The sequence below is a fragment of the Amaranthus tricolor genome, chromosome 9 (assembly GCF_026212465.1).
Source record: "Amaranthus tricolor cultivar Red isolate AtriRed21 chromosome 9, ASM2621246v1, whole genome shotgun sequence".
In the NCBI taxonomy this organism is placed as follows: domain Eukaryota; kingdom Viridiplantae; phylum Streptophyta; class Magnoliopsida; order Caryophyllales; family Amaranthaceae; genus Amaranthus; species Amaranthus tricolor.
This window is the reverse complement of record NC_080055.1, coordinates 22592924-22614083: the sequence shown is the minus strand read 5'-3', so window position 1 is coordinate 22614083 and position 21160 is coordinate 22592924. Positions and strand designations below refer to the sequence as shown.

The 21160-nt window shown below is 34.6% G+C and overlaps 2 protein-coding genes across 3 annotated transcripts; one reads left to right on the top strand and one right to left on the bottom strand.

Annotated features, from left to right (window-relative positions):
• Positions 1-3921: 3921 nt before the first annotated feature.
• Positions 3922-11906, top strand: LOC130823490 (uncharacterized). Of its 2 annotated transcripts, none has more exons than XM_057688108.1 (15): positions 3922-4216; positions 4838-5157; positions 5268-5347; positions 5522-5622; positions 5908-6030; positions 6161-6230; positions 7833-7919; positions 8022-8087; positions 8170-8262; positions 8691-8747; positions 8880-9008; positions 9094-9184; positions 9924-10012; positions 10569-10762; positions 10913-11905. In XM_057688108.1, exons 2-15 carry the CDS (start codon positions 4938-4940, stop codon positions 11010-11012), a joined length of 1500 nt encoding a protein of 499 aa, XP_057544091.1. In that variant the 5' UTR covers positions 3922-4216; positions 4838-4937; the 3' UTR covers positions 11013-11905. The 2 variants fall into 2 exon arrangements, with proteins under 2 accessions (XP_057544091.1, XP_057544090.1); XM_057688107.1 differs by having other exon boundaries at positions 3950-4212; positions 10913-11906.
• A 640-nt stretch (positions 11907-12546) lies between these two features.
• LOC130823492 (uncharacterized) lies at positions 12547-21023 on the bottom strand. Its single transcript, XM_057688109.1, has 5 exons — positions 20535-21023; positions 19638-19817; positions 18569-18695; positions 18216-18329; positions 12547-13281 (listed from the first exon to the last, which is right to left on the bottom strand). The coding sequence occupies exons 1-5, from the start codon at positions 20850-20852 to the stop codon at positions 13166-13168; spliced, it is 855 nt and encodes a 284-aa protein (XP_057544092.1). The 5' UTR covers positions 20853-21023; the 3' UTR covers positions 12547-13165.
• Positions 21024-21160: the final 137 nt, after the last annotated feature.

Below are 21160 nucleotides of genomic sequence, written 5' to 3'. Positions count from 1 at the left end.
GCCAAGCAATGACTATGGGATTTCTGGGCTAAGAAATATCGAATTACAATTGGTCCTTTGTGTGCAAGAAGAGGTGTTCAATGGGTCGGGTTGGGGCGAAATTTAAATGGGTTGGGTCAGGCCAGATCATGTCAAATATTAAACGGATCTGGGCAGGTCAAAAGCATGATTAAATCCAACCCACTTTGACCCGTTTTTTAAAAGTTCATAAAATAGTTTTTTAATTTTAAATTAATGGCCAGTGGGTCAATCCACTTATATATAAAATATGATATAAAATATTAAAAAAAGTGGTAAATTTTTTTTCCACAACCAATTCTTATAATTATTCGATTCGGTCTGACCCGACCCTTTACATCAAAGCCCGTTAACGACTCGTCCCGTTATTAACACGACCCGCTAATAACCTGTTAAAATTATGACTCGACCCTTGACCTGTTAGGTTGACCCGCCTTTGTGGAACAACTCTAGCAACAATTTTGTGGCGAGATCATAGACTGTAAATAATTGAAAAACATTATGTTGGACAATTATACCAAAACAATGGGATTGTTTGATGATTTTCTTCAATTCAAACCTCTAAGATTTTGTAAGAGTGGCTAGTAAATTTCCTGACTTGCTGCAGATCGTGACGAAGAAACTTTCCCTAGTTTCTTATTAGTGTGAATGATGATCTCTAAGCTATTGTTTGCGCCATTGATGAGGCATAAGTTACTTTGAGAGAAGGCAGCCAAGGAGGAGGTTCACACACAAGCCATCTTTCCTAGGAAATATTGATTTTATATTATGTAAGGAAATTATAGAATTGGGAGTATTGGAATCGAATAACGAGCACTTTATTGATTGGTTTTTACTTGTCATTCTTACATCACCTATGCATCACCTATTTATAGTAGGTTACCGTCGGTCAAAATTATACAATATTATAAAAAAACTGGAAAATTCCACATGGCGATTTTATAGAGTTTTGCATTAATTATGATTTCTCGAGTCGGGGGACTCCTTTGGCCGCGCTCTTCTTTATGGGTATGAGTTGCCGCCGTTTCTCCCTCCCTAGACCCTGACCTTAGTTTTCTATGATCGAGATATACTGAGTAGAATGATGATGATGACGATTGTCGGTTTATATTTTGCCATTTTATGGATATTATTACACTTTATTTCTCTAAATTCTGCCTAGCTAGATTTATTTTTTATTCTTTACTAATATTTTGATACTTCTATGTTAATATTTTTTAATGTCCTAGATTTTTCTAGTTTACTTTTATTATCTTTGTTGCCTAAAGTGATTGTATTAACTTCTAAGACTCGGTTTGATAAAATTCATAAATCCCAATTGTTTTGTTCACATTAGGTTGTGATGTGACTTCTTGTATCAAAATTTATGGGTATCCAAAGTGGTATGGGAATCCTCCTATACAACTTGTCATGGTAAAAGGTTCCACTATCAAAGGTAATGTTTGTTTTGGGTAGCATTCCTATACCAAGGAAGGGTCCCGTGTATTTGGGAATACTCATGGTTCCTTAGTTAATATATGTCCTCATGAACTACAATTGCTCTTGATCATGATTGATAAACAACAACTTGATCACATGACTAGTGAGTCTTCCTCGCATTCTCCTTGGGGCTTCACACCATGTCTCCGGAGATGCCACGCACTTGAGGAATACTCTCTCTATTATTACTTTTTGTGTTGATTTAGCGAATGAGCAACAAGTTCTTATTACTAAGGAAGGCCAAGTGTTTTGTCAAACACCTTAATTCTTGATCATGCTCTTTATATTTCGTCTTTACAATGCAATTTAATTTATGTGTCTCAATTGACTAAGAATTATTACCGCTTTGTTCAATTCACTGTGTTTGCTATACATGACCAATATTTGAGGAGTCTGATTGGAGCTGGTGAATAAAAGAGAGGACTTTGGGGGTGCCTACACTGTGAATAATATCTCCAGGTTTGACTAAATTGTATATTGTTAGTAAACAATGTAAATTAATAACTCAACCCGTCAAGGAACCAATTCAACCCAAAAGCTTAAACTGATGGTTAAGACCCAAGGACATGTTATATACTTTAACACACCCTCTCACACGAGAGCCCTTTGGGTTAGAAGTGTAGATGCAGCACAGACCCTCCTCATATCTGGCACTAAATATTCCACTTTAAATGAGGGGTAGTTGAGATTCGAACCCGTAACCTCTTGTCACGTTGACTATGATACCATATTAAGGAACTAATTCAACCAAAAGTTTAAGCTAATGGTTGAGACCCCGGGATATGTTATATACTCTAACCCTCATACGTTGAGAACAATCTTTCAAATACAAAGTTTTTACCGTTAATGGAAACTAACTCTAATACAAAGAAAGAGCTCTCTTAGCACTCAACTTTAGTTGCGTTCTATGTATTAGACTCTTAAATACATTGTAATTTGATTTAGGATTCTTATGTAGCCCCTAAACAAGTTAGAATAACCGTAACGTAAAGGCTCAATACTTGCCCCCCAAGCAAGCTTAAAACAAAAACCCACATTTTGTTCTGCACCAGGGTGCTCGGAAGAGCACCATCTCCAGATCATTCTTTGACTTCTTCGTGTGCAGTACAAGACACATTCCTTCCTTCCTCTTGCCTCATTTAAGACATGAACCAAGGCAATTATTGTGCACCTTCTTGCTTTGTTCAAGGTATTCTATATGCACCTCCTTGATCACCTTATGAAGTAATCTAAATCTTAACTCGTTGTATTTTCTTACACACTTAACTTTATTTTTCGATTTAGAACCCATAAAACAAACTATAAATAATCAAAATAAACTCCAAATTAAGGGAATTGACACTTGTAGTCTTGCACTAGTAAGACTATTATAAACAAAGAAAAATCTATTGTAAAAGCCACTAAATGCAGCAAACTGAGGCAATAGGGAGCATCAGATTATCACTTTAGAATATTCAAACTTGAGTGCCCTTGAAGAAAGTGTTTGTTTGTGGCGATTAGCTAATTGGTTGGTGGGACCAACAAGATTTAATTTCAGTTTTCATCATTTATAACTTAAATAGAAAGACAAAACACACCTTCCCAAACCTAACCTTCCTTCTCTCATGGGCCATGCCTCTTCCAACTAAACTGGGCAGAAAAACGTGTTTCTAAAATTAATAAAAAAACATTTTTATTCAATAATTGTTGGGATTGACTTGAGGTTTTGGAAATATACTCCACCATTTGATAATACTCCACCGTGTAATCGAATTTATATTGACTTAATTTGAAAATAAATTTACAAAAATAAGTTTTATATAAGATCGTTCACTGTGAGACAAGCCTATACTATCAATCCATTAATGATAAAACATTAAAAAAAACAATGAAATTTAAATTGTATAGAGCATTAGTTTTTTTTTAGTGTTTGCGCTGATCCAATTGAGCTCCTTTTATGATAAGACTGTCTCAATAAAAAATTAGTGAATTCACAATTATATAAAAATTAATATGATCACAAGAGTCAATTTTGTATCGACCTGAAATACCTGACTCGAAATTAACCCGAAAATCTGAATAAATACTTCTAAAATTGAGCTTCATGGTAATCATTTATATGCCATTTTATTATAATTGAATGTCTTTTTGTTCTACATGGAAAAAAGAATTTTTTATTTTTTTATTGGACTCGACATATTTTCAAAATATTAAACACCAGCAAGTCTTGTATAAAACTGTCTCACTGTGAGACGGGCCCATACAAGCAGCTTAAAAGTTAAACTTACATAGAGTTAACTACATAAAAATAGTTTTTTCATTAAATTTTAAGAAATTTAAAATTGAACCAATTAATATTAAGACCGTTTTAGGTGAGACGGTCCCAATTAAGAAATTAGGTATTTGGTGCAAGTAGAAAAATAAATATTAAAATATGAAAAAACACATAATAGGAAGTATAATCATATTGGTTTCCTCGTCAAAATAAACTCAATTGATTGATTTTGTATAGTCTTTCCTCTTGATCTTCTTCCCAACGTTTTCTGGGTTTTTGACTATTTAGTCTTTCCTCTTTTGGATTCTGTAATTTTTTCTTTTTACCTCCATCCAAGTTGGAATTTTTATCCAATTTTAATCTTTTACTTCAACAAAGATTATCCCTTTTTTTCCGATTCCTCTTCTGGGTTGTTATTATCCATTTTCTCTGCTTTCTGGGTTGTATTGACTATTGAGCAAGTAGGTATGCGTTTTTTTTTATTTTTATTTTTATCTCTGCTTTCTGGCTTTTAACCCTTTTTCAGAATTTATATTTCTGTTATTTTCCCATTTTTTGTTATTCGGTGATTATCAATAATAATAATTATTGGGATGCTGCAGTTTGATCTTGTTTTGAAGCTCAATGAATTTCATAATTTTACTCGGGATATTTATATTTGGTTTCTTTGATGATATTGTTTATAATCTGATTACACAATCTTTTCTTTTTTAAAATACAAGGGTAAGACTGAAATTAAATGAAATCAATTGAATAATTCTGGGAATCTGAAGGTGGGTGCTTTTTGTATTATTGTAATTTTAAATTTTAATGGGTTAATTAGTAGCAGGAACAAAGTACATATAATTAAGAAAAAATATGCTCTTACATGTTTAATAGCACAAGTGTGCAACTTGTATAATCATATTGTTTGTTTGCATTTTCATTTTCTTGTGATTGCTCATAATCTGTTGAAATTTCTGAATTTTAGGGAATTTATTAGTTTATAATGTACTATTTACTGTGAAGAATCTTAATTGTGGAGTATTAATGAATACACAATCTAATTTGCAATTTGTATTGGTGATTTTTCTTGTATTGTTTCAGGACTTTGTGTCATTGTGATACATTGAGCTATACACTTGTAGATTTTACTTTATTAGTGTGGTTATACTTTGTTGGATCTACATTTGGTTGACATTTGAAAATGAGAATATTGGCTCGCTCAATTCGCCCATTTCGATCGATTTTGAGGTGCCAAGGGGAAATTTGTGCTATTGGTTTGACAAAGAGAAGATATTTGGCGAATCAAAGATTCAATTACACTTGTGGAATCGTTCAAAATCATAAAAATTGTAAATTTGCTCATCCGGAATCAATTCTATCAAGAGCTTTATCGGTTGAAGCTGTGCAAATCGTTAATGGAGGTCATTTTCTGTTCCTAGATTAACATTTTCAAGGATTTTTGGATCAAATTTTAATGGAGTTTGTGCAAGAACATCCCTGATTACATTTTTGTTCCTTTGTTGTAGTACAGATGGCATTAAAGGAGGACCTCTTGTGGAATATGAAAGACGAATCGCTGCAGGTGAACTATACGATGGTGATCTATGTCAGGTATATTTTTTTTCGATAATTGCATCTTGAAATTATAATCTGAAAGTTTCCCTTAATTGATCGTATTTCCCCTTCGTTGGCCCGTTATCTGAACTTATTATGGTTTGAACTATAATCAAATCTGTTCTCTTTTCTCTATGATGTTGTCTGAACTTCTTATTACGGTTACTGCAGCTCGACACGTTGAGAGAGCTTCAGAGGCTTTATAATCAGCTTGTTGAGAAGGCCAATGAATGTCGATTAGATCGTTATGCAACCTCAGAAAAGTCTGGGAGGTATGTGCCTGCAATTGCCTAGTTGGCTAGTCACTGACTCAGTATCACATGATTTGCTAATCTCCTTGCGAATTGTGAATCCAAAAAAGCGAATTATGGTTGGTTTTGGGCTATAAAAATTTGAGCGAATCATGAATTTAAAAAGCAAATAAGCTTGCGAATTATGTTACACTGCACTAATTGTTGACTCTCATATTGTACTTTTTAATCACTCATTTCCGTGCTTGGAAATTGAGTGTTTTTTCAGTAGTATTTTAATTATTGAAGCTTGATTTTGTAATGCAGGAGTAGGTGGTTATGGTCCCGTTTTGTTCCACAGTCTTCTTATTCTCCGGTGAAAGGTTTATACCTTTATGGTGGAGTTGGCACCGGGAAGACAATGTTAATGGATTTGTTTTTCGATCAATTGTAAGCTTGGTTTATGTTTCTGAAAACTCAGTTGTATGTTGCAAGATGTATATTTATCTGATTGATATACGGATTACTTCTTTTCTTAGATTGCTTGTTAAAAGAGATGTATTGTCTTAACTTTTGGCAGACCTAGCACCTGGAGGAAAAAGAGGATACATTTTCATGACTTCATGCTCAACGTTCATAGCCGTTTGCAGGTAATTGATCCTTCTTTGAACTGTTAAGATGAAAGGTACGCAATTGAAAGGCAAACACCAAAGAGGCGACTTTATATTATAGAGAAAAGAATATCTAATTTCAATAGAACTACTGGGAAACTGATTGAACCCTATGGATAGTAGTGATGCTCAAGAACATTTTTTATATCCTTATATCGGAGAGGGCACTGGTTAACTTTTTAATGATCAATGATAATGCTCTACTTGTTTATTGTCCGTGAAAACCGGATCTTCCACTTTGCCCAATATTAAGAGAAATTACAGATTACATAACATTTTTCTTGTACATTTGACTTAGTTTTAAAAAGCGTGCCTCGCTTTGCATCTTGTGCGCCTCGAACTCAGCTGATAACTCCTCGGCTAGGTGTGGCAAAGCCCACTACAAGAATCGTGCGCATGGAGCGCCTCGATGTGCTTTGCGCCTTGTGTGCTCGGTGTGCCTCCTTCTTTGAAAAGAAATAAAACTTGAAACCCAAATTTACTTGAATATAAAGCTCGAGAAACTGTTGCTTCTTTAAGGAGAAAAAGCTAGCGAAGAAGAAGAAAATAACCGTGATTATCTTCATATTCTCATTATACTAGTTATGTGCTAAAAATTGGCGGATCTAGAACTCAAAATCATGGGTAGCACCAATGTGTTGAATTAAAGTAATAAAAAATTCAGCAGTCCTATTTGTAAAATGAACAACCCAAAAATTTTTCATTACTCCAAGCTGACCTATAAGTAAAATCTCGCAATAATAATTGCATGTCACTGCTACTATAAAATAGAAAGGGCAATAAATGTCATCCACATTGCATCGTACAAATTTATAAGTTACAAGTTACAACGAGATCAAGGAACAAATATATGCAAGTGAGATCTTGTTTGAATCGTTTAATTGCATACTTTTATTAAAAAATTTTAGATGCGCATATTTCATTATATAAATGATTAAAATAATATATTATTTTACGTAAAAAAATCAAATGTAGCAAGTATAGTGAAACGAAGGAAGTATAAGGTAACAAAAATAGAAAATTAATTTTTTTTTAAAAAAACACGGGTAGCCTATGCTACCCATTGTTATTATGTAGATCCGCCTATGGTGCTAAAGTGGTGTTTACTGTCAAGATAATTAATGTTTTCTAGCATGTTGATTTTAAAATAAGAATGTCATGTTTGAAGTAATATCAACCTTATAGAAGTAATACTCACCCCCTGAGACCCCCTCGGGGAGGAAAAACCCCAATTGCTCCCCTAAGCAATTGATTTTAAGCTTTTTAGCAAAAAAGTGTGTCTTGCCTGCAAAAAGTTCGCACCTTTGCCGTGCCTTTGCGCCTAGGCTCTAAGGACCTTTTGCGCCTTGGTGCGTCTCGCGCTTTTTAAAACTAAGACATGAGATTGTAGGTGCTGTTAACTACATACCAGAAATCAGAATAGTGAAACTGGTTTTAGATGATAGGTTTAATAATTACCTTTTCGTGTTTCTCAATGGCCTGGTCTATGTTCTTGGCTGTAGTTTATAAAGATTAGTTATCTCATTTTGATAGTTCGGTTCAAGTAATTTTGTCAAATTGCAAACTCTTGTTCACTTTCAGAGACATAGAGGCGTGGCAGATCCACTTGATGTTGTTGCAGATGAGATATCAGATGATGCCATTTTGTTATGTCTCGATGAGTTCATGGTATGATCGTGTGGTGGTGTAGAAATATCTTAGTGATTTCAGCTGCTTCCTGAATTGGAGCTATATTCGTTGATTATTTGCTTTATTTTTTTGGATTTCTAGGTAACTGATGTGGCTGATGCCTTGATATTGAATCGCCTATTTGGGCATCTGTTCAGCAATGGTGTTGTAAGCATATGGAGCTTTAGTAGTTGCTATTTCCCAGTGTGCGTTTTCCACAAACTAATCAATTTTTGCTTGTGCATATTAGATTCTTGTTGCTACTTCAAATCGTGCACCAGATAATCTTTATGAAGGTGGTCTTCAGAGAGATTTATTTCTACCTTTTATTGCGACAGTAAAGGTGAGGTTTAGTACAGTTTTTTCCTATTTCTGAAATTTCAATCTGTTGTATGTATTTTCTACTTGAGTATATGAATAGAAAACAAATAGGGATACAAGGTTTTCTTTCTGTCTCATACTCTGTTGTATGTATTTTCCTATTTTGGTCCGTCCCACTTAATTTGCATCATTTCTACATTTGGACAATGACCCACCACTTCCTATTAATCTCATCCATACATTTTAACTCTTTTGATTTCATCAACACAATTCTTTCCCTCTCTTCATTTATTACCATTATCCACACCAACTTTCTCTTTGATACAAATCTAAGAGAACAAAGGGAGTAGTTATTAAGTGCTTTCCCCTTTTAGTTGAAGTCTGTCGTTTGATCAAGTTTAGTAAATATTCTTTTAGAAGGCTAAAGGTTTCAAACTCATTTTGTTGTAGGAAAGGTGTATAGTACATGAAATCGGTTCATCAGTAGATTATCGGAAGATGACCTCTGTAAGTTTGTTCTAGTGATCCTTCTTATTTGATCTAATTTTGCCGTCATTTATGACCTTGTGCTCCCATACCCCCACCCCTTTTTGTTATATACTTATTATTAGTAGTTATAACCTGTACTTGCGATTGCAGGGCGAGCAAGGATTTTATCTAATTGGACTTGATATGTCAGGTCTTCTGAAAGCAAAGTTTCAGCAGTTAATCGGGGAGCACGAAGCTCGGCTACAGGAGGTGGAGGTTGTAATGGGAAGGAAATTACAGGTACATGCCAAGTGAATAAATATAAAATGTGGTTATTTGTGACTATCGTAACTTGATGTATCAATATTTTGTCTACACTTTTAAGGTTCCGTTGGGTGCAAATGGATGTGCTTATTTTCCATTTGAAGAACTGTGTGATAGACCTCTTGGAGCAGCCGACTATTTTGGATTATTCAGTAAGCATTGTTTTGTTATTTAATACATTGTTTCTTTAAACTTATACGTACTCTCTTTGTTTCTTTTAATTTCTAAATCTTCTATATATAATCGTCCTAATGATTTTGATAGTTCTATTCATAGACATAGACCCACAATCTCTCTCAATATCTCAATCTGTAACTCAATTTCTTTCTTTATTTTATCCAGATTAATGTAACATGATTCGCTAGCTAATTCGCTTTTTGAATTTGTGATAAACTCAAACTTGCCCAAGAATAGCCCAAAGCGGATCATAATTCGCTTTTTCCGATTCGCAATTTGCGAGGAAATTAGCGAATCGTATAACACTATCCAAACATTTCTTACTTCCACTTGTATTTTATCTTTTTTTCTCCCAATAAAATCTAACCCACTAGCAATGTCATAAAATCAACGGATAGAGAAGTATGATATATTCTACCAAGTTTATGTAAGAAGTAAGAACAATGTGGTGTCTGCTAAGCCATTTTGCGTCTTCTAATGTAAGAAGTTGAGAACATGAAGGTGGTTGTTGGTGTTTATTTGTTGTTTACTAAACATCACATTACACACAAAAACACCTTTGAGCCTCATCAAAAACTAGATCAAAAGCGATATGAAAGTACTATACAATAGCCCTTATCAAATTTTTAAGTTACTATCTTATTGAGGTTAGAGGATTTGATTTTGGATTGTTATCTGATGAATATACATAAATTATGATGTTCAATTTTGCAGAAAAATTTCATACCTTGGCACTGGATGGTGTGCCAATTTTTGGGCTTCACAATAGGACGGCGGCATACCGGTTTGTCACTTTAGTTGATGTGCGTCTTGTTTCTTGCTTTGCGTTTTTCGCTTAGTTGAAAGAGGAATTTGATGCTTTTATTACAGTTTGTCATTATGGTGTTTTGTTAATATCGTAATACCCCTGTCCCTCGTGTTTACAAAGGTTATCCCAAAATGATTTTCTCTTATATTGGATTAAAAATAGTCTTTTATTGCATCTCTGTTTTTTTCTCCTTGTATTATTGTACCCTCTCGATCCACTTTCAAATATTTGTTCTACATCAAATGACATTCTTAATCACTGTACTAAACTCAAATCTAAAAGACATCAAGGAACAACAAGGGATTATTAGAAAATAATTCATAGGTGGGATTATTCAGAGTAGATGGGTGAAAACTTGGATTATTGTCAATTTTTTTACTTGCAAATATCAATTTCCATATCGATTTCTTTCTCCCAATGGAGTCGTGTTTAAATCTTCTCAGATGGTGGATTACATATTGTCATATGAAACTATTCTCATTCAAAATTACAAATTTCTATCCCGAACCTTGCCTTATCTAATTCCATTATATCTTTGATTTGTGTGTTAGGTGATGTACGAAAACAAGGCTAGATTACTGTGTACAGCCGAGGGAAGCCCGGTTGATCTTTTTGAAAGAATAGTAACGATATCTGATGCCAAGAGCATTGCACCGCGAACCTCGTCAAGATCAAGAAAAAATGATATTGTCGATCTTTGTGTTGACAATGAACTAGGATTCGCCAAGGATCGCACTATTAGTAGGTACGTCTTTCTTTTGTGGCGGTTTCAATTATTGATGCCTTGCTTGCTATATTATTTTTAAAAAAACAAATATGAGTAAATACATCAAGGGGATAGCGTTTATAACTCTTACGTCTCGTTTGATTTGAGTGCTTTTAATGTCGCTTTCAGATTAACAGAAATAAATAGCAAAGAGTACCTAGAACAGCATGCTTCGATGCAAGCAACGAAACAGCTCAAAGAGGAAGCAGCAGCTGATATTCCCGTGTGATTTGAAGACGGGTTTGATTCGTATTTGCTTACGAGTATAGAGATGTTGTGCACTAGCATAAAAGCCGCCAATATAGTGTGAATCTGGAGCAAGATTGATGATTGTTTAATTGCCCTAATAATACCCAGCAAAAGGCAAATAAAAAGGTTCAACATGCTGCAACATTTTAGTTTAGACTTAAGCCTCTTTGTTGAATTTTTGATATGTTTCCCTTATTGAATGAGAACCCCTAATTTGTACATACAGAGCAGTACTTTACTAGCTTTTTAGATGATTGGCCTTCTAAAGACTTAACTTTAGATTATTGTTACTTAGATAGTTAGATCTAAACATTGGATTATCAAGAAATGTCAAATGACAAATATGACATTCCTGGTTGCTCTAAGTGTGATGTTTGAAGCCTTAATGGAAGTTTCCAAAAGTTGCCTTTTGGGGTAACCAAATAAGTACTCCCTCTTCCCCATTGAATTGCATCAAAGAGAAAATATAAATAAATAAATAAATTTAATGGGAGTATTGAGTGTTGTAATATTTTATTCTTTAGTGTAACACATGTGATACTTTCTATAGATATTTTAGTTGCTACACTCAATGTAATTAATGTTCCTCAATTGCTTTAGTTTTGCATATATTTACTTTTTAGAGTTTTTAATCATTTGTAATAAAAGGCATTAAGAATTAAATTGTGAATTGGATAGCGGAAAAATTAAGTGTTGCAGAGAGAGTGCTAAACAAAAAAAGAGATTAAATTGTGTAGATGATAATAAAAGAAAGTTAAATGTGTGAAGGAGGTGGTGGGATCAATTTCAAATAAAAAACCGATTCAAAATGAGTAGGACAACTCAAAATAAAAATTAATGCAAATTAAGAGGGACAAAAGGTATTTCTAACCCATTCTTGTGACGTGTGAGAGATTATCTCTAAGTGAATGGTATTGAAACAAAAAGTCTACATTTTCATAATTTGTGTTTTTTTTTTCCATGTAGTAATCAACGAACTAGATAATTTAAAGGATTAAATAAAATGAGTATCTAGCAAGCTTATTAAATTAAGTTTTAGCTCATTAAGGTCTTCCATTGATTAAAAGTTTCTCTACTCGATATCCCTAGCGTGGCCATCTTTAACGTAGCTTTTTGATTTGTGAGGGAAAAAATAAGGAAAGAGATTTTGAGATTGAACTTTGAAGAGAGAATAACGGGTGAAATTACAATTGTTGAAGCTTAAAGATTAAAGAAAAAATAATGAATCACAAGTTGAGTTAGATCAAAGACAATTTGAAAAGTCAATAAGTTTAAACTTCAGAATGTCATCTTCACCAGGATTCGACAACATGGCTAAAATGCTAACGTTTTTTGATTAATGATTGTAACTCGCAAATAATAAATTTTATGACTATAATTCCTCATTATATCATTTGACAATATTTATATCATTATATGTACTTGATCGTTTGTGTATTCTCTCCCTTTCAATCAAATTATGTAGAAATAAAGTAATAAAATAAACTTTCAGCAAATTCACAATATCAAATAAGTGACAACTGATGTAGTCTATTCGAATCCAATTTTTGACAAATACTCAGAACATCTGAATAGCGTATACAGATAATAAAACTGCAGTGTCATACAAGTGCCCTAACAATTTTAGGATATCAACAGCATGTAGCATAGCATGTACTCAGGAATTTTATTGAGCTAGCTCAACTTTTCCACTAATGTGGAGCCAAAAAGACTAAACCAAACCAAACTGAACCAAACCGAACCAAACCAAACAGTAACCGGACCAAAAGACAAAAACACAGCATTCTGCATCGGTTCTTGTCAAGCGAAAACCACCAAAACCACATTGCAGTTTGTAAAAGAAGGAGCAGAAGCAACTTTCAGCCATATTATTGCAAGTCACATGTGATCTCTAAAAGTTTGAGACAGCCACTGATTGAATAATGCAATTGGTTTTTATAAAAAAAGGATTGATAAGACAAACTACCATTCAGCGGACTACCTCGACTGGCAAAAGTAGTTTCCTTTCTCCTAGTTATCGAATACCAGTTGCAACCATTTGAATTTTCCAACATACGAGCAAAATAGAAGGTTTTAACATGAGGTTTGGAAGCTGCTTTGGTTTTCACGTGTTGCAGATATCCATCGAGTATCCTAGCGTTGAAATGAAATAGAGTACGAACCAGTGTTCGGATCCTTTACGGCTTTGAAATTGTCAACACTCATTCCAAAACGACCAAGTATGTTGTTTCCCATCTCCTTGAGCTTCCCTACACACAATGCAATATAAATATGTTGAGATAAAAAGCCTACTAGTAGTATTTACAATCTTCTATTTTTATGGCACAATATGATAAAATTACAGGTAAAAGGGAAAATCATAATAGAAATTCCCTCCATTCCCCATTCCCCTACGAGTTCGCCCTATTGACATTAAAAAAAATAAAATTTTGTTGGTCAATGCCTCAATGGCAACCTAATGGAGAAAAAGGAAGCAAATGCTTGCATTTCTGGGAAAGGGTGCAGGGAGTAACTTTTTAAAAAAATCATCACCAAACAAATAAGACGAGACAAAATATATTAGTCCTGAATTTTCCCATCAAAAATCTAAAAACCTAGCATCTGGATAGCAGAAACCAACGATCTGAATGTTCAATATAGTGTATCTTATTTATCAAAGTAGGCTCATGCAACTTCTTCATGGACCTGAAAACAGTTGCTCCACCAGTTCATTCCCGTGTATGTCCCAGTTTCCTGTCTGAGGTGTTCCATCATTTTTCTCCATTTCCTATCAAAGCAAAGAGGGACCACACTGCATATCTAGCTCCCTGTACCCACCACCCTCTTAAAAAGTATGTGGACCCTTTAGGGCATGGGAAAAACTTGGTGATGAAGGGAGTATTAGACAATTACTCGACCAGAATCTAAGTGGTCACTAAATCCTTGCACTATCAGTAAGAAAGTTAGAAAGCTATCCATTTAGGAATATGTGAGATGCAACCATTGTTAGTCACTTGGCATATACTCTCCTCCTTCCGGTCATTACCTTTGAATAGTACCCACTATTCATCAACTAATCTTGTGTTGTGTGTTCTTTATATAAGAAAACACATAATCAAGTGGCATATTTTCAGATTTATCTCACTGTGTAGATTTCAAATATCAACTTCTACACAATTAAAAATAAAGAAAAAAAAAATATTGAAGCTCAAGAAAATGCATTAGACTCTGCAAAATTAAAGAATATCAAGTTAGCAACCTAAAAAATAAAGGATAGTGTATAACACCATTGCTAATGTTTACAGTACTACAAATTAAAGACAGGTTGCATACTAGTATTTGGAAAGATTAGATTCAATGTAGAAGCAGATGGAAATAGCATTCCTTTCAAGTGAAGGAGACAGTATTACAGCCTCAAATTGTTGTCAATCTTGATCTTTTTAAAAAGAATTGAAATGCCAACATCTTCAAGGAAGTAGAATCGTGTTATGCTAAAGGGATACAAGGGGAACGAGAGACTTTTGAAGAACCCAGAAAATCATAAAGATTTCTGTTAGTTTATTGTAGTAGTAGGCAACTTCATATTATAATGACAAGGGGAGCAACATATTGGCAAGCTTAGCGTTGGCAAAAGTGTTTTTGCACATTATGGATTGTTTATTAGGAATAGCTAGATTGTTACTTTGTCCATTTATGGAATACACTAATTTACAAGTTCTAATATACTCCATTATCACATTGCGTAATTACATTAGGTGCAATGTTCACACTACAAACCCACATCCATCCACTCAAAACACTCACTCCCAGCCGTTACACCACCACAGAAATCACCCCTGCGACCCTGCATTACATTGGTATCAGAGCAATCCGTTTCCCGGTGATTGGAGGCAGCCAAAAGGTTATACAATGGATATTAGATGTAGAGATTTGTAGCATTTGGGTTATCTAAGACCTCAAGGCGTACGATTTCCTATGTGACACAAAAATACCAAATGAGACATTAACCATGATCGAAAGCCCAAGAATGCGAGATGGTAAGGGCTCCAATGCGAAGCCAACCATGGAAAAAGGAATTAGAGAAGATGTTCATGCAGTTCAACAAGAAAACAAAAGAACTTTTTTTTTGTGGCTCAACAAGAAATGAGGGAGAGGATCCATGTCCGAGTACCCCAAATAAAGGGGAACACCCACTCACCCAATTAACCCTCACAACATGCATGAGGAAACGAGAGGAGTATCTACAAGGCACTTTTTAAAATACTCAATTGTTGGAGTGGACCAAAGGACACAAAAATGTGAAGTGCATCAATGGCCAGTTATTAAAAACAAACATAAAAAGCAATGGCTCACTCCCCTCTAATAGCCCACATGAGTTCAGGGACAATTTTAGCTGCCCAAAATACATACTTAAAGTCAAGATCAGTACATGTTCTTTTCTTGGCTCATTCCTTTACAAATACTTAGGTCCACATATAGCCCCTCCAAAATTTACATTACCATCTTTTTTCCTTCATACTACACAAACACACTCCTATTTTCTCCCTTTCAATCTTGATTGATCCAAGCTTGAGTCACTATCCTACCCAAATCGACATTTAGAATATTGGTACAAAGCTAGCACAAGTTGTGCCACTATTCATTTACTATAAAATAGATAAGGCATGAGGCGCACCAAGGCACAAAAGGTCCTTAGAGCCTAGGTGTAAAGATTAAGATTAAGGAGCAAGCTTTTTGTGGGCAAGGCATACATTTTCGCTAAAAAGTTCAAAAATCAATTTTAAAACAAAAGAACTCCCTCTCCCTATTTACTGTTTTAGTCTGTCCTACTAAATTTGTCACCACTACTATAATACCCCACTAAAATCCACAATTTATTTCTCTTTCCTACATTAGAACCTATAATTATCCCACTAACGGATATATGGCCTCAAAATACCCACTCCCCATCATTTCTCATCCTTGTGCCATCCTCCTGAGAAGCAAACCCAAGAGGAAGAGTAATACTTAAAACATGACATACTTATTATAATAGCAACAAGTTTGAAAATATTCATTATCATTGCAGTACACACTATTTTAGCACATAACTGTTATAGTGAGAAATTGAGAATATGAAGATACCCAAAGTTATTTATTCTTCTTCACATGCTATTCTACTCTCCTATTTAATCAGCCCAACGGTTTCCTAAACTTCATATTCAAGTGAATTTGAGTTTCAAGTTTTATTTCTTTTTCAAACAAACAAGCTTAATTAATTATACAACTCAACGAGAAAGCGCACCCAGGCGCACGCCTCTAGTTGTGGGTTTTGCCTAATTAAGTCGGGACGTCTTTGAGCTTGAGCTTGGATCATACAAGGTGCCAAGTATAGAATAAAAACAAGGCCGCATCGCATTGCATCGGCCGCATTGTAAAAATAAACGAACCGATTATTCCCGCATTGTAAAGGTGTAAAAAAATCGCGTTTTAGGCCGCATGAAGGGATATCTAATGCTTTCAATCGATATTTAGACAATATGATAACCGCATCACTCTCGTTACCGCATTTTCACTATGGTGCCAAGTGAGGCGCGCTTTTCAAAACTAAGACCTTAGGTGGATCTTTAAGCGCCTCCAGCACTATTGTTATGCATGGAAAATTAAATGGACAAGGAGCAGATCCGTACAAGAAACTTTTAAAGACCCAAAAAATCATTAAGAATTTTTTTGTTATTTTGTTATTGCTTTGTTATGGTGATCCAGAAAGTTTGTTATTTCTTGTAAAGGGAGGTAACTTCATATTGTGTACATATAATCTAAGGGGAGAGCAAACTATTGGCATGCTTTGCATTTTATATTTGAAGAAGACATGCTTGTATTGAAAAAAGTGTTATTACACATTATGGATTATTGAGTTACTCACATAGCTCGCATTTAGCTACTCTATTCATTTACATAATACTTTTACAAGCTTGTTTCATATATTCTATTCATTACATTCTGTGCAGTAACATTTCGTGTAAAGTTCACACCACAAACCCACACCCCATGCACTCGAAATACCTGTTTGTCGTTAACCCACCCCCATTACAAAATGATTCACATTTTATTAGATAAGTCGGCTTTAGCAAATGATAATCTCAAAACTTTTTGCCGCTTTGCCAATTAAGACACTACTTTAGTCCCTTCTAACTTCCCTAAAGTTGTAGGATCTTAGTTGAATAAAAGCTTATGTTATAAGATATTAGCCTTTCAATTGAAAGGTAGTAAAAAGAGAATTTTAAGGCTGCAAGACAATTACTCTAGTCATGAAATGATCTCGGTGCGACTCCAATAATAGAATTGGCTCTCGATCAAGATATAAGACAACTATTTTATTCCTCTAGACATCAGTTTCAAAGATCATCCAAAGAGATGCAAATCATATCAAAGAAAGTCGAGGAATCTTAGCCAAGTAATGGCTTTTGCTTTCACTTAGGAAGTTTCCTTTTGACGGAAAGGTCGTAAACAGTAGAAATGCTTCCTGCAAGGCAATTACTCTAGACGAGAAATAGGCCATAGTCTAAATTCAATTATAGATATTCATTCTTGATGATGATGCTATACAACTAATTATCCTTGTGGATTCCAATGATACTAATCAGCATCTTAAAAACAAAAAATTTGTTAAACTTGATCTTGATCATTAACGACAATTTCTAAACTGTCAAGCCACTCAGTGTACAATTCCAAGACAAGACAAGAACTTTGCTTTTTGTCTAACTATCCGGCCACCCCTTACAGGTTGGACTGAACATCAGAATCAAAGATCTCTTTTATAGTTTCTAGTTTTCACTAAGGTTTTGACTTTTCCATGTACTTTACACCGAGGTTGATACTTCAAAAAATTTTAGCACCATAAGTAAAATACATATACGTTTATTTTAACCTTGAAATTACTTTCAATCAATGCCTTGGTATTCAGCTAGCAAAAACAAAGGTTGAACGTAGGCAAAAATCAACAGGGAAGAAAAACAGCGCATACTAAAAACATTTATGTTGTCAAAACGTACCCAATCTAAGCATATAGATAGCTGTCAATACAACTCAAGTCAATGAGCAATAAAATTCGAAATCACCTACAACTCTATCTTTTAACATAGGAATATAAAGGATAACTAGGAGCACACAAAATTATGCAGTAAAAAGCATCACAAAGGATAGAAAATAAAGAAATAATTACCCATCATCTCTTCCTTCATTTTTTCCATCTTTTCTCGGGCTAACGGCTCCAATCTGACAATGTTTTTCCTAGCCTGATCATTTGAAGGTTCCAGCTCTAAAATCTTTTTCATATCTGCAAGCGAGAGAGAAAATAAATCAACAAAAATGGGACTAAATTTTCATAAATGGGTGAATCAAATGAAGAGAAACTGGTGATATAGATTAAGGAATAATATAAAGGATAGAACATTTAAAGAACTAGTGAAATTAACAGAAAAGGTAAGAGAAAAAACACAAAGAATAGAAATTCCAATTCCATAATCAAATGAACATTGAATAAGAACAAGCTCATTACTAAACTGGCAAGCTCACCAGAAATGGCTTCATCATAACGTTCAAGCTTTTCATAAGCCTCCGCTCTTCTAAAATAAGCTTTAATGTATGCTGGATTTAATTCTAAAGCTTTTGAGGATTCCTTAGCTGCCTCATCATACTTTCCCTGAATGGGTGAAATAAGAGAAGAATCTAGTCAAACTAAAAACACATATAGTGAAGAAGACTCTAGACTTTTCCAATATAAGACTTCGGTTTTCGTAAGCCATCTAGCATACAGAAGCTGCTTATATCTGATGTATTGCTTTTGTGTTGTGGGGGAAATGTGACGCTAAAAGTATTCAAACAGTCCCAACCCGACCATATAAAAGCCAATGTGACACCCGATTTTGACCTGGATGGTTTGAATGAACACTCTATATGACGCTAAAGGAGAATGGTCAGTAAATTCTAAGCTGCGCATGAAAATAAAGGTAAATAAAAAAATGATTTCGACAATATTAAATGTAGGAAAAGCTACCCCACCACCTCCAATCCCAAATCGAAAAACAATATAGGATCATACAGATATAGGTACATTAACATATCCCATCATACGACAAATTAGCAGTTCATAAATTTTGGCTCAGACCCCAACCTCCATGCAGCTAATAACGACCGGCCTCAAGATATTGGTCCAGGTTTACTATATTAGTTCACCTTACATAAATTTATAACTAGACAATCAAGCAGACAACTTGTTTGTATAAAAAGAAATGGAAAGAAAGCAAGGGGGATGGAGGGATGGTGTTTCCTTCATGGAATTAGCAAAAGGGAGGGAACAGCATTGGAAGGTCTTTCATATGTTGCAAGAAACAAATCTCTCCAATAATGGCGAGAGTGGAAGGTAAACCCATAACTCTTTTTCCATTCCCCCTTTCCCTTTGTTTCCTAATTCTTATCCAAAAAGTTGTTACATATTTTTCATGTTGCTTAATTTGGTCACGGCCACATAAAACACAAGCCTTCATGTTAGCCAACTGTCTATAGTCTACTGTCCATAGAACTAACCAAATGGCTCAAACTAGCACCATCATATAGTTAGTACAATAAAAAAGAAAAGGCATACCATTTTTAAGTAGCATATTGCACGGTTTGAATGGCATATGGAACGTAGCTCCACAGATTCTGGAATTTCAGGTACTAGTTGTAAAGAAAATTCGTACTTCAACAATGCATCGTCATACTTTCCATCTTTAAAAAACTCATTCCCTTCTACTTTTGCATCATTAGCTTGTGATAGTGCCCTCTGTTAACCGCAAAAACAAACCATTCTTAATTTTGTGAAAAATATGCAACAATTGAAGTCCACAAAAATCTTCAGAAGACTATCACAATAGCAACATATTTAATATACAAACACTGGAGAATCCAAATAATACTGCCCCAGTTCCATAGTTCTTTGCACTATCCATTTTGAATGCTCAATATCAATCTACACTTCTATCATATTCTTTTCTGGTGAGATTATCTTCCACTATAATTTTAAGCATTCCCGTACACTCACTCTCCTCATTCTTCCTTATTTCACAATCCCAAAGCTCCTTTCAATGTCAAGAACAATAAGGATGGGAAATTAAAAAAACAGCATTTGACAAGTGGACAAACTTTCGAAGCACACGTCATCACCTATCTATAGAAGACGACACTACAAATGCCAAGGCAATCAAGAATAACACATGAATGAGCTATGACATTTAAGTATGCCTTGATTTTCAAAAAGTTCGCAGCTTTGAGCCAACCAAATATTTAGTTTATCGAATCCATAATAACCAAAAGTGTAGGCAATACCAAGTTTAGAAAAACTTAACAATATAATATCAATCAAAAGATACCTAAACCAATCTCATACTACTCCTAAGTAAAGAAGTTGATCTTTAGCAGAAGCATCAAACTCAAATCAGCAAAATCATTTAATTTACTTTACAATACACGAAAAATTACAACCGAAATCAAATAGAAGTACCTGTTTCGATTGATGATCATCAAGAGCATCTTCATAAGAATCATCTTTGGGAGCCGTCGTCAATAGCGCAGCTTGTTCTCCTTCATTACCTCCATGTTGTTGTTGTTGTTGTTGTTTTCCTTCATAATCGTCGTCGCCATTTTCAGCGCTTCTATCGGAGAAATAATCACCATCGCTAGCAGTTTCGAAACCCTCGGAGACGTCTTTGTTGATTGTGGAGCTCATTTCAGACTCATTATCGCTAGAATTGTGGTTTTTGATGTGATTGATTGGGTTGATTACTGGTTCTTCTTCGGTTGATGGTTCGATTACCACCATATTTTGATGTTTAGAGAAGAGAGGGGGGAGGAGGGTGAACGAGTGAGATACACCGGATGGGAAGAATACGATGCCGGGAGGACGAGCTTACGTTTTAAATTGCGGATGCGGTTGTTTCTATTGTTTCTAGTACCCTCTAAGATCCACCTCATAAGTCATAAATATCTAAAATCTACTAAAATGAGTTTAATAATACTTAAAGACTATATCATTTGATACAAATATTAAAAAAATGATAAGTCGATAACAAAATACTATTAGGGGGTGTTTGGTTGGGGGTCTTAAGGAAAGGGAAACGGAATGGAAAT

What these genes read in the sequence shown, in the direction of transcription:
- LOC130823490 (XM_057688107.1), top strand. Translation starts at nt 4,938, where the DNA reads ATGAGAATATTGGCTCGCTCAATTCGCCCATTTCGATCGATTTTGAGG. An exon ending in TGTGCAAATCGTTAATGGAG is followed by an intron (nt 5,158 to 5,267) that starts GTCATTTTCTGT and finishes GTTGTAGTACAG; the next exon opens with ATGGCATTAAAGGAGGACCT. An exon ending in AAGGATCGCACTATTAGTAG is followed by an intron (nt 10,763 to 10,912) that starts GTACGTCTTTCT and finishes TGTCGCTTTCAG; the next exon opens with ATTAACAGAAATAAATAGCA.
- LOC130823492 (XM_057688109.1), bottom strand. Translation starts at nt 20,852, where the DNA reads ATGGTGGTAATCGAACCATCAACCGAAGAAGAACCAGTAATCAACCCA. An exon ending in CAATATGCTACTTAAAAATG is followed by an intron (nt 18,696 to 19,637) that starts GTATGCCTTTTC and finishes TCACCCATTCAG; the next exon opens with GGAAAGTATGATGAGGCAGC. An exon ending in AATGAAGGAAGAGATGATGG is followed by an intron (nt 13,282 to 18,215) that starts GTAATTATTTCT and finishes CATTGTGTGTAG; the next exon opens with GGAAGCTCAAGGAGATGGGA.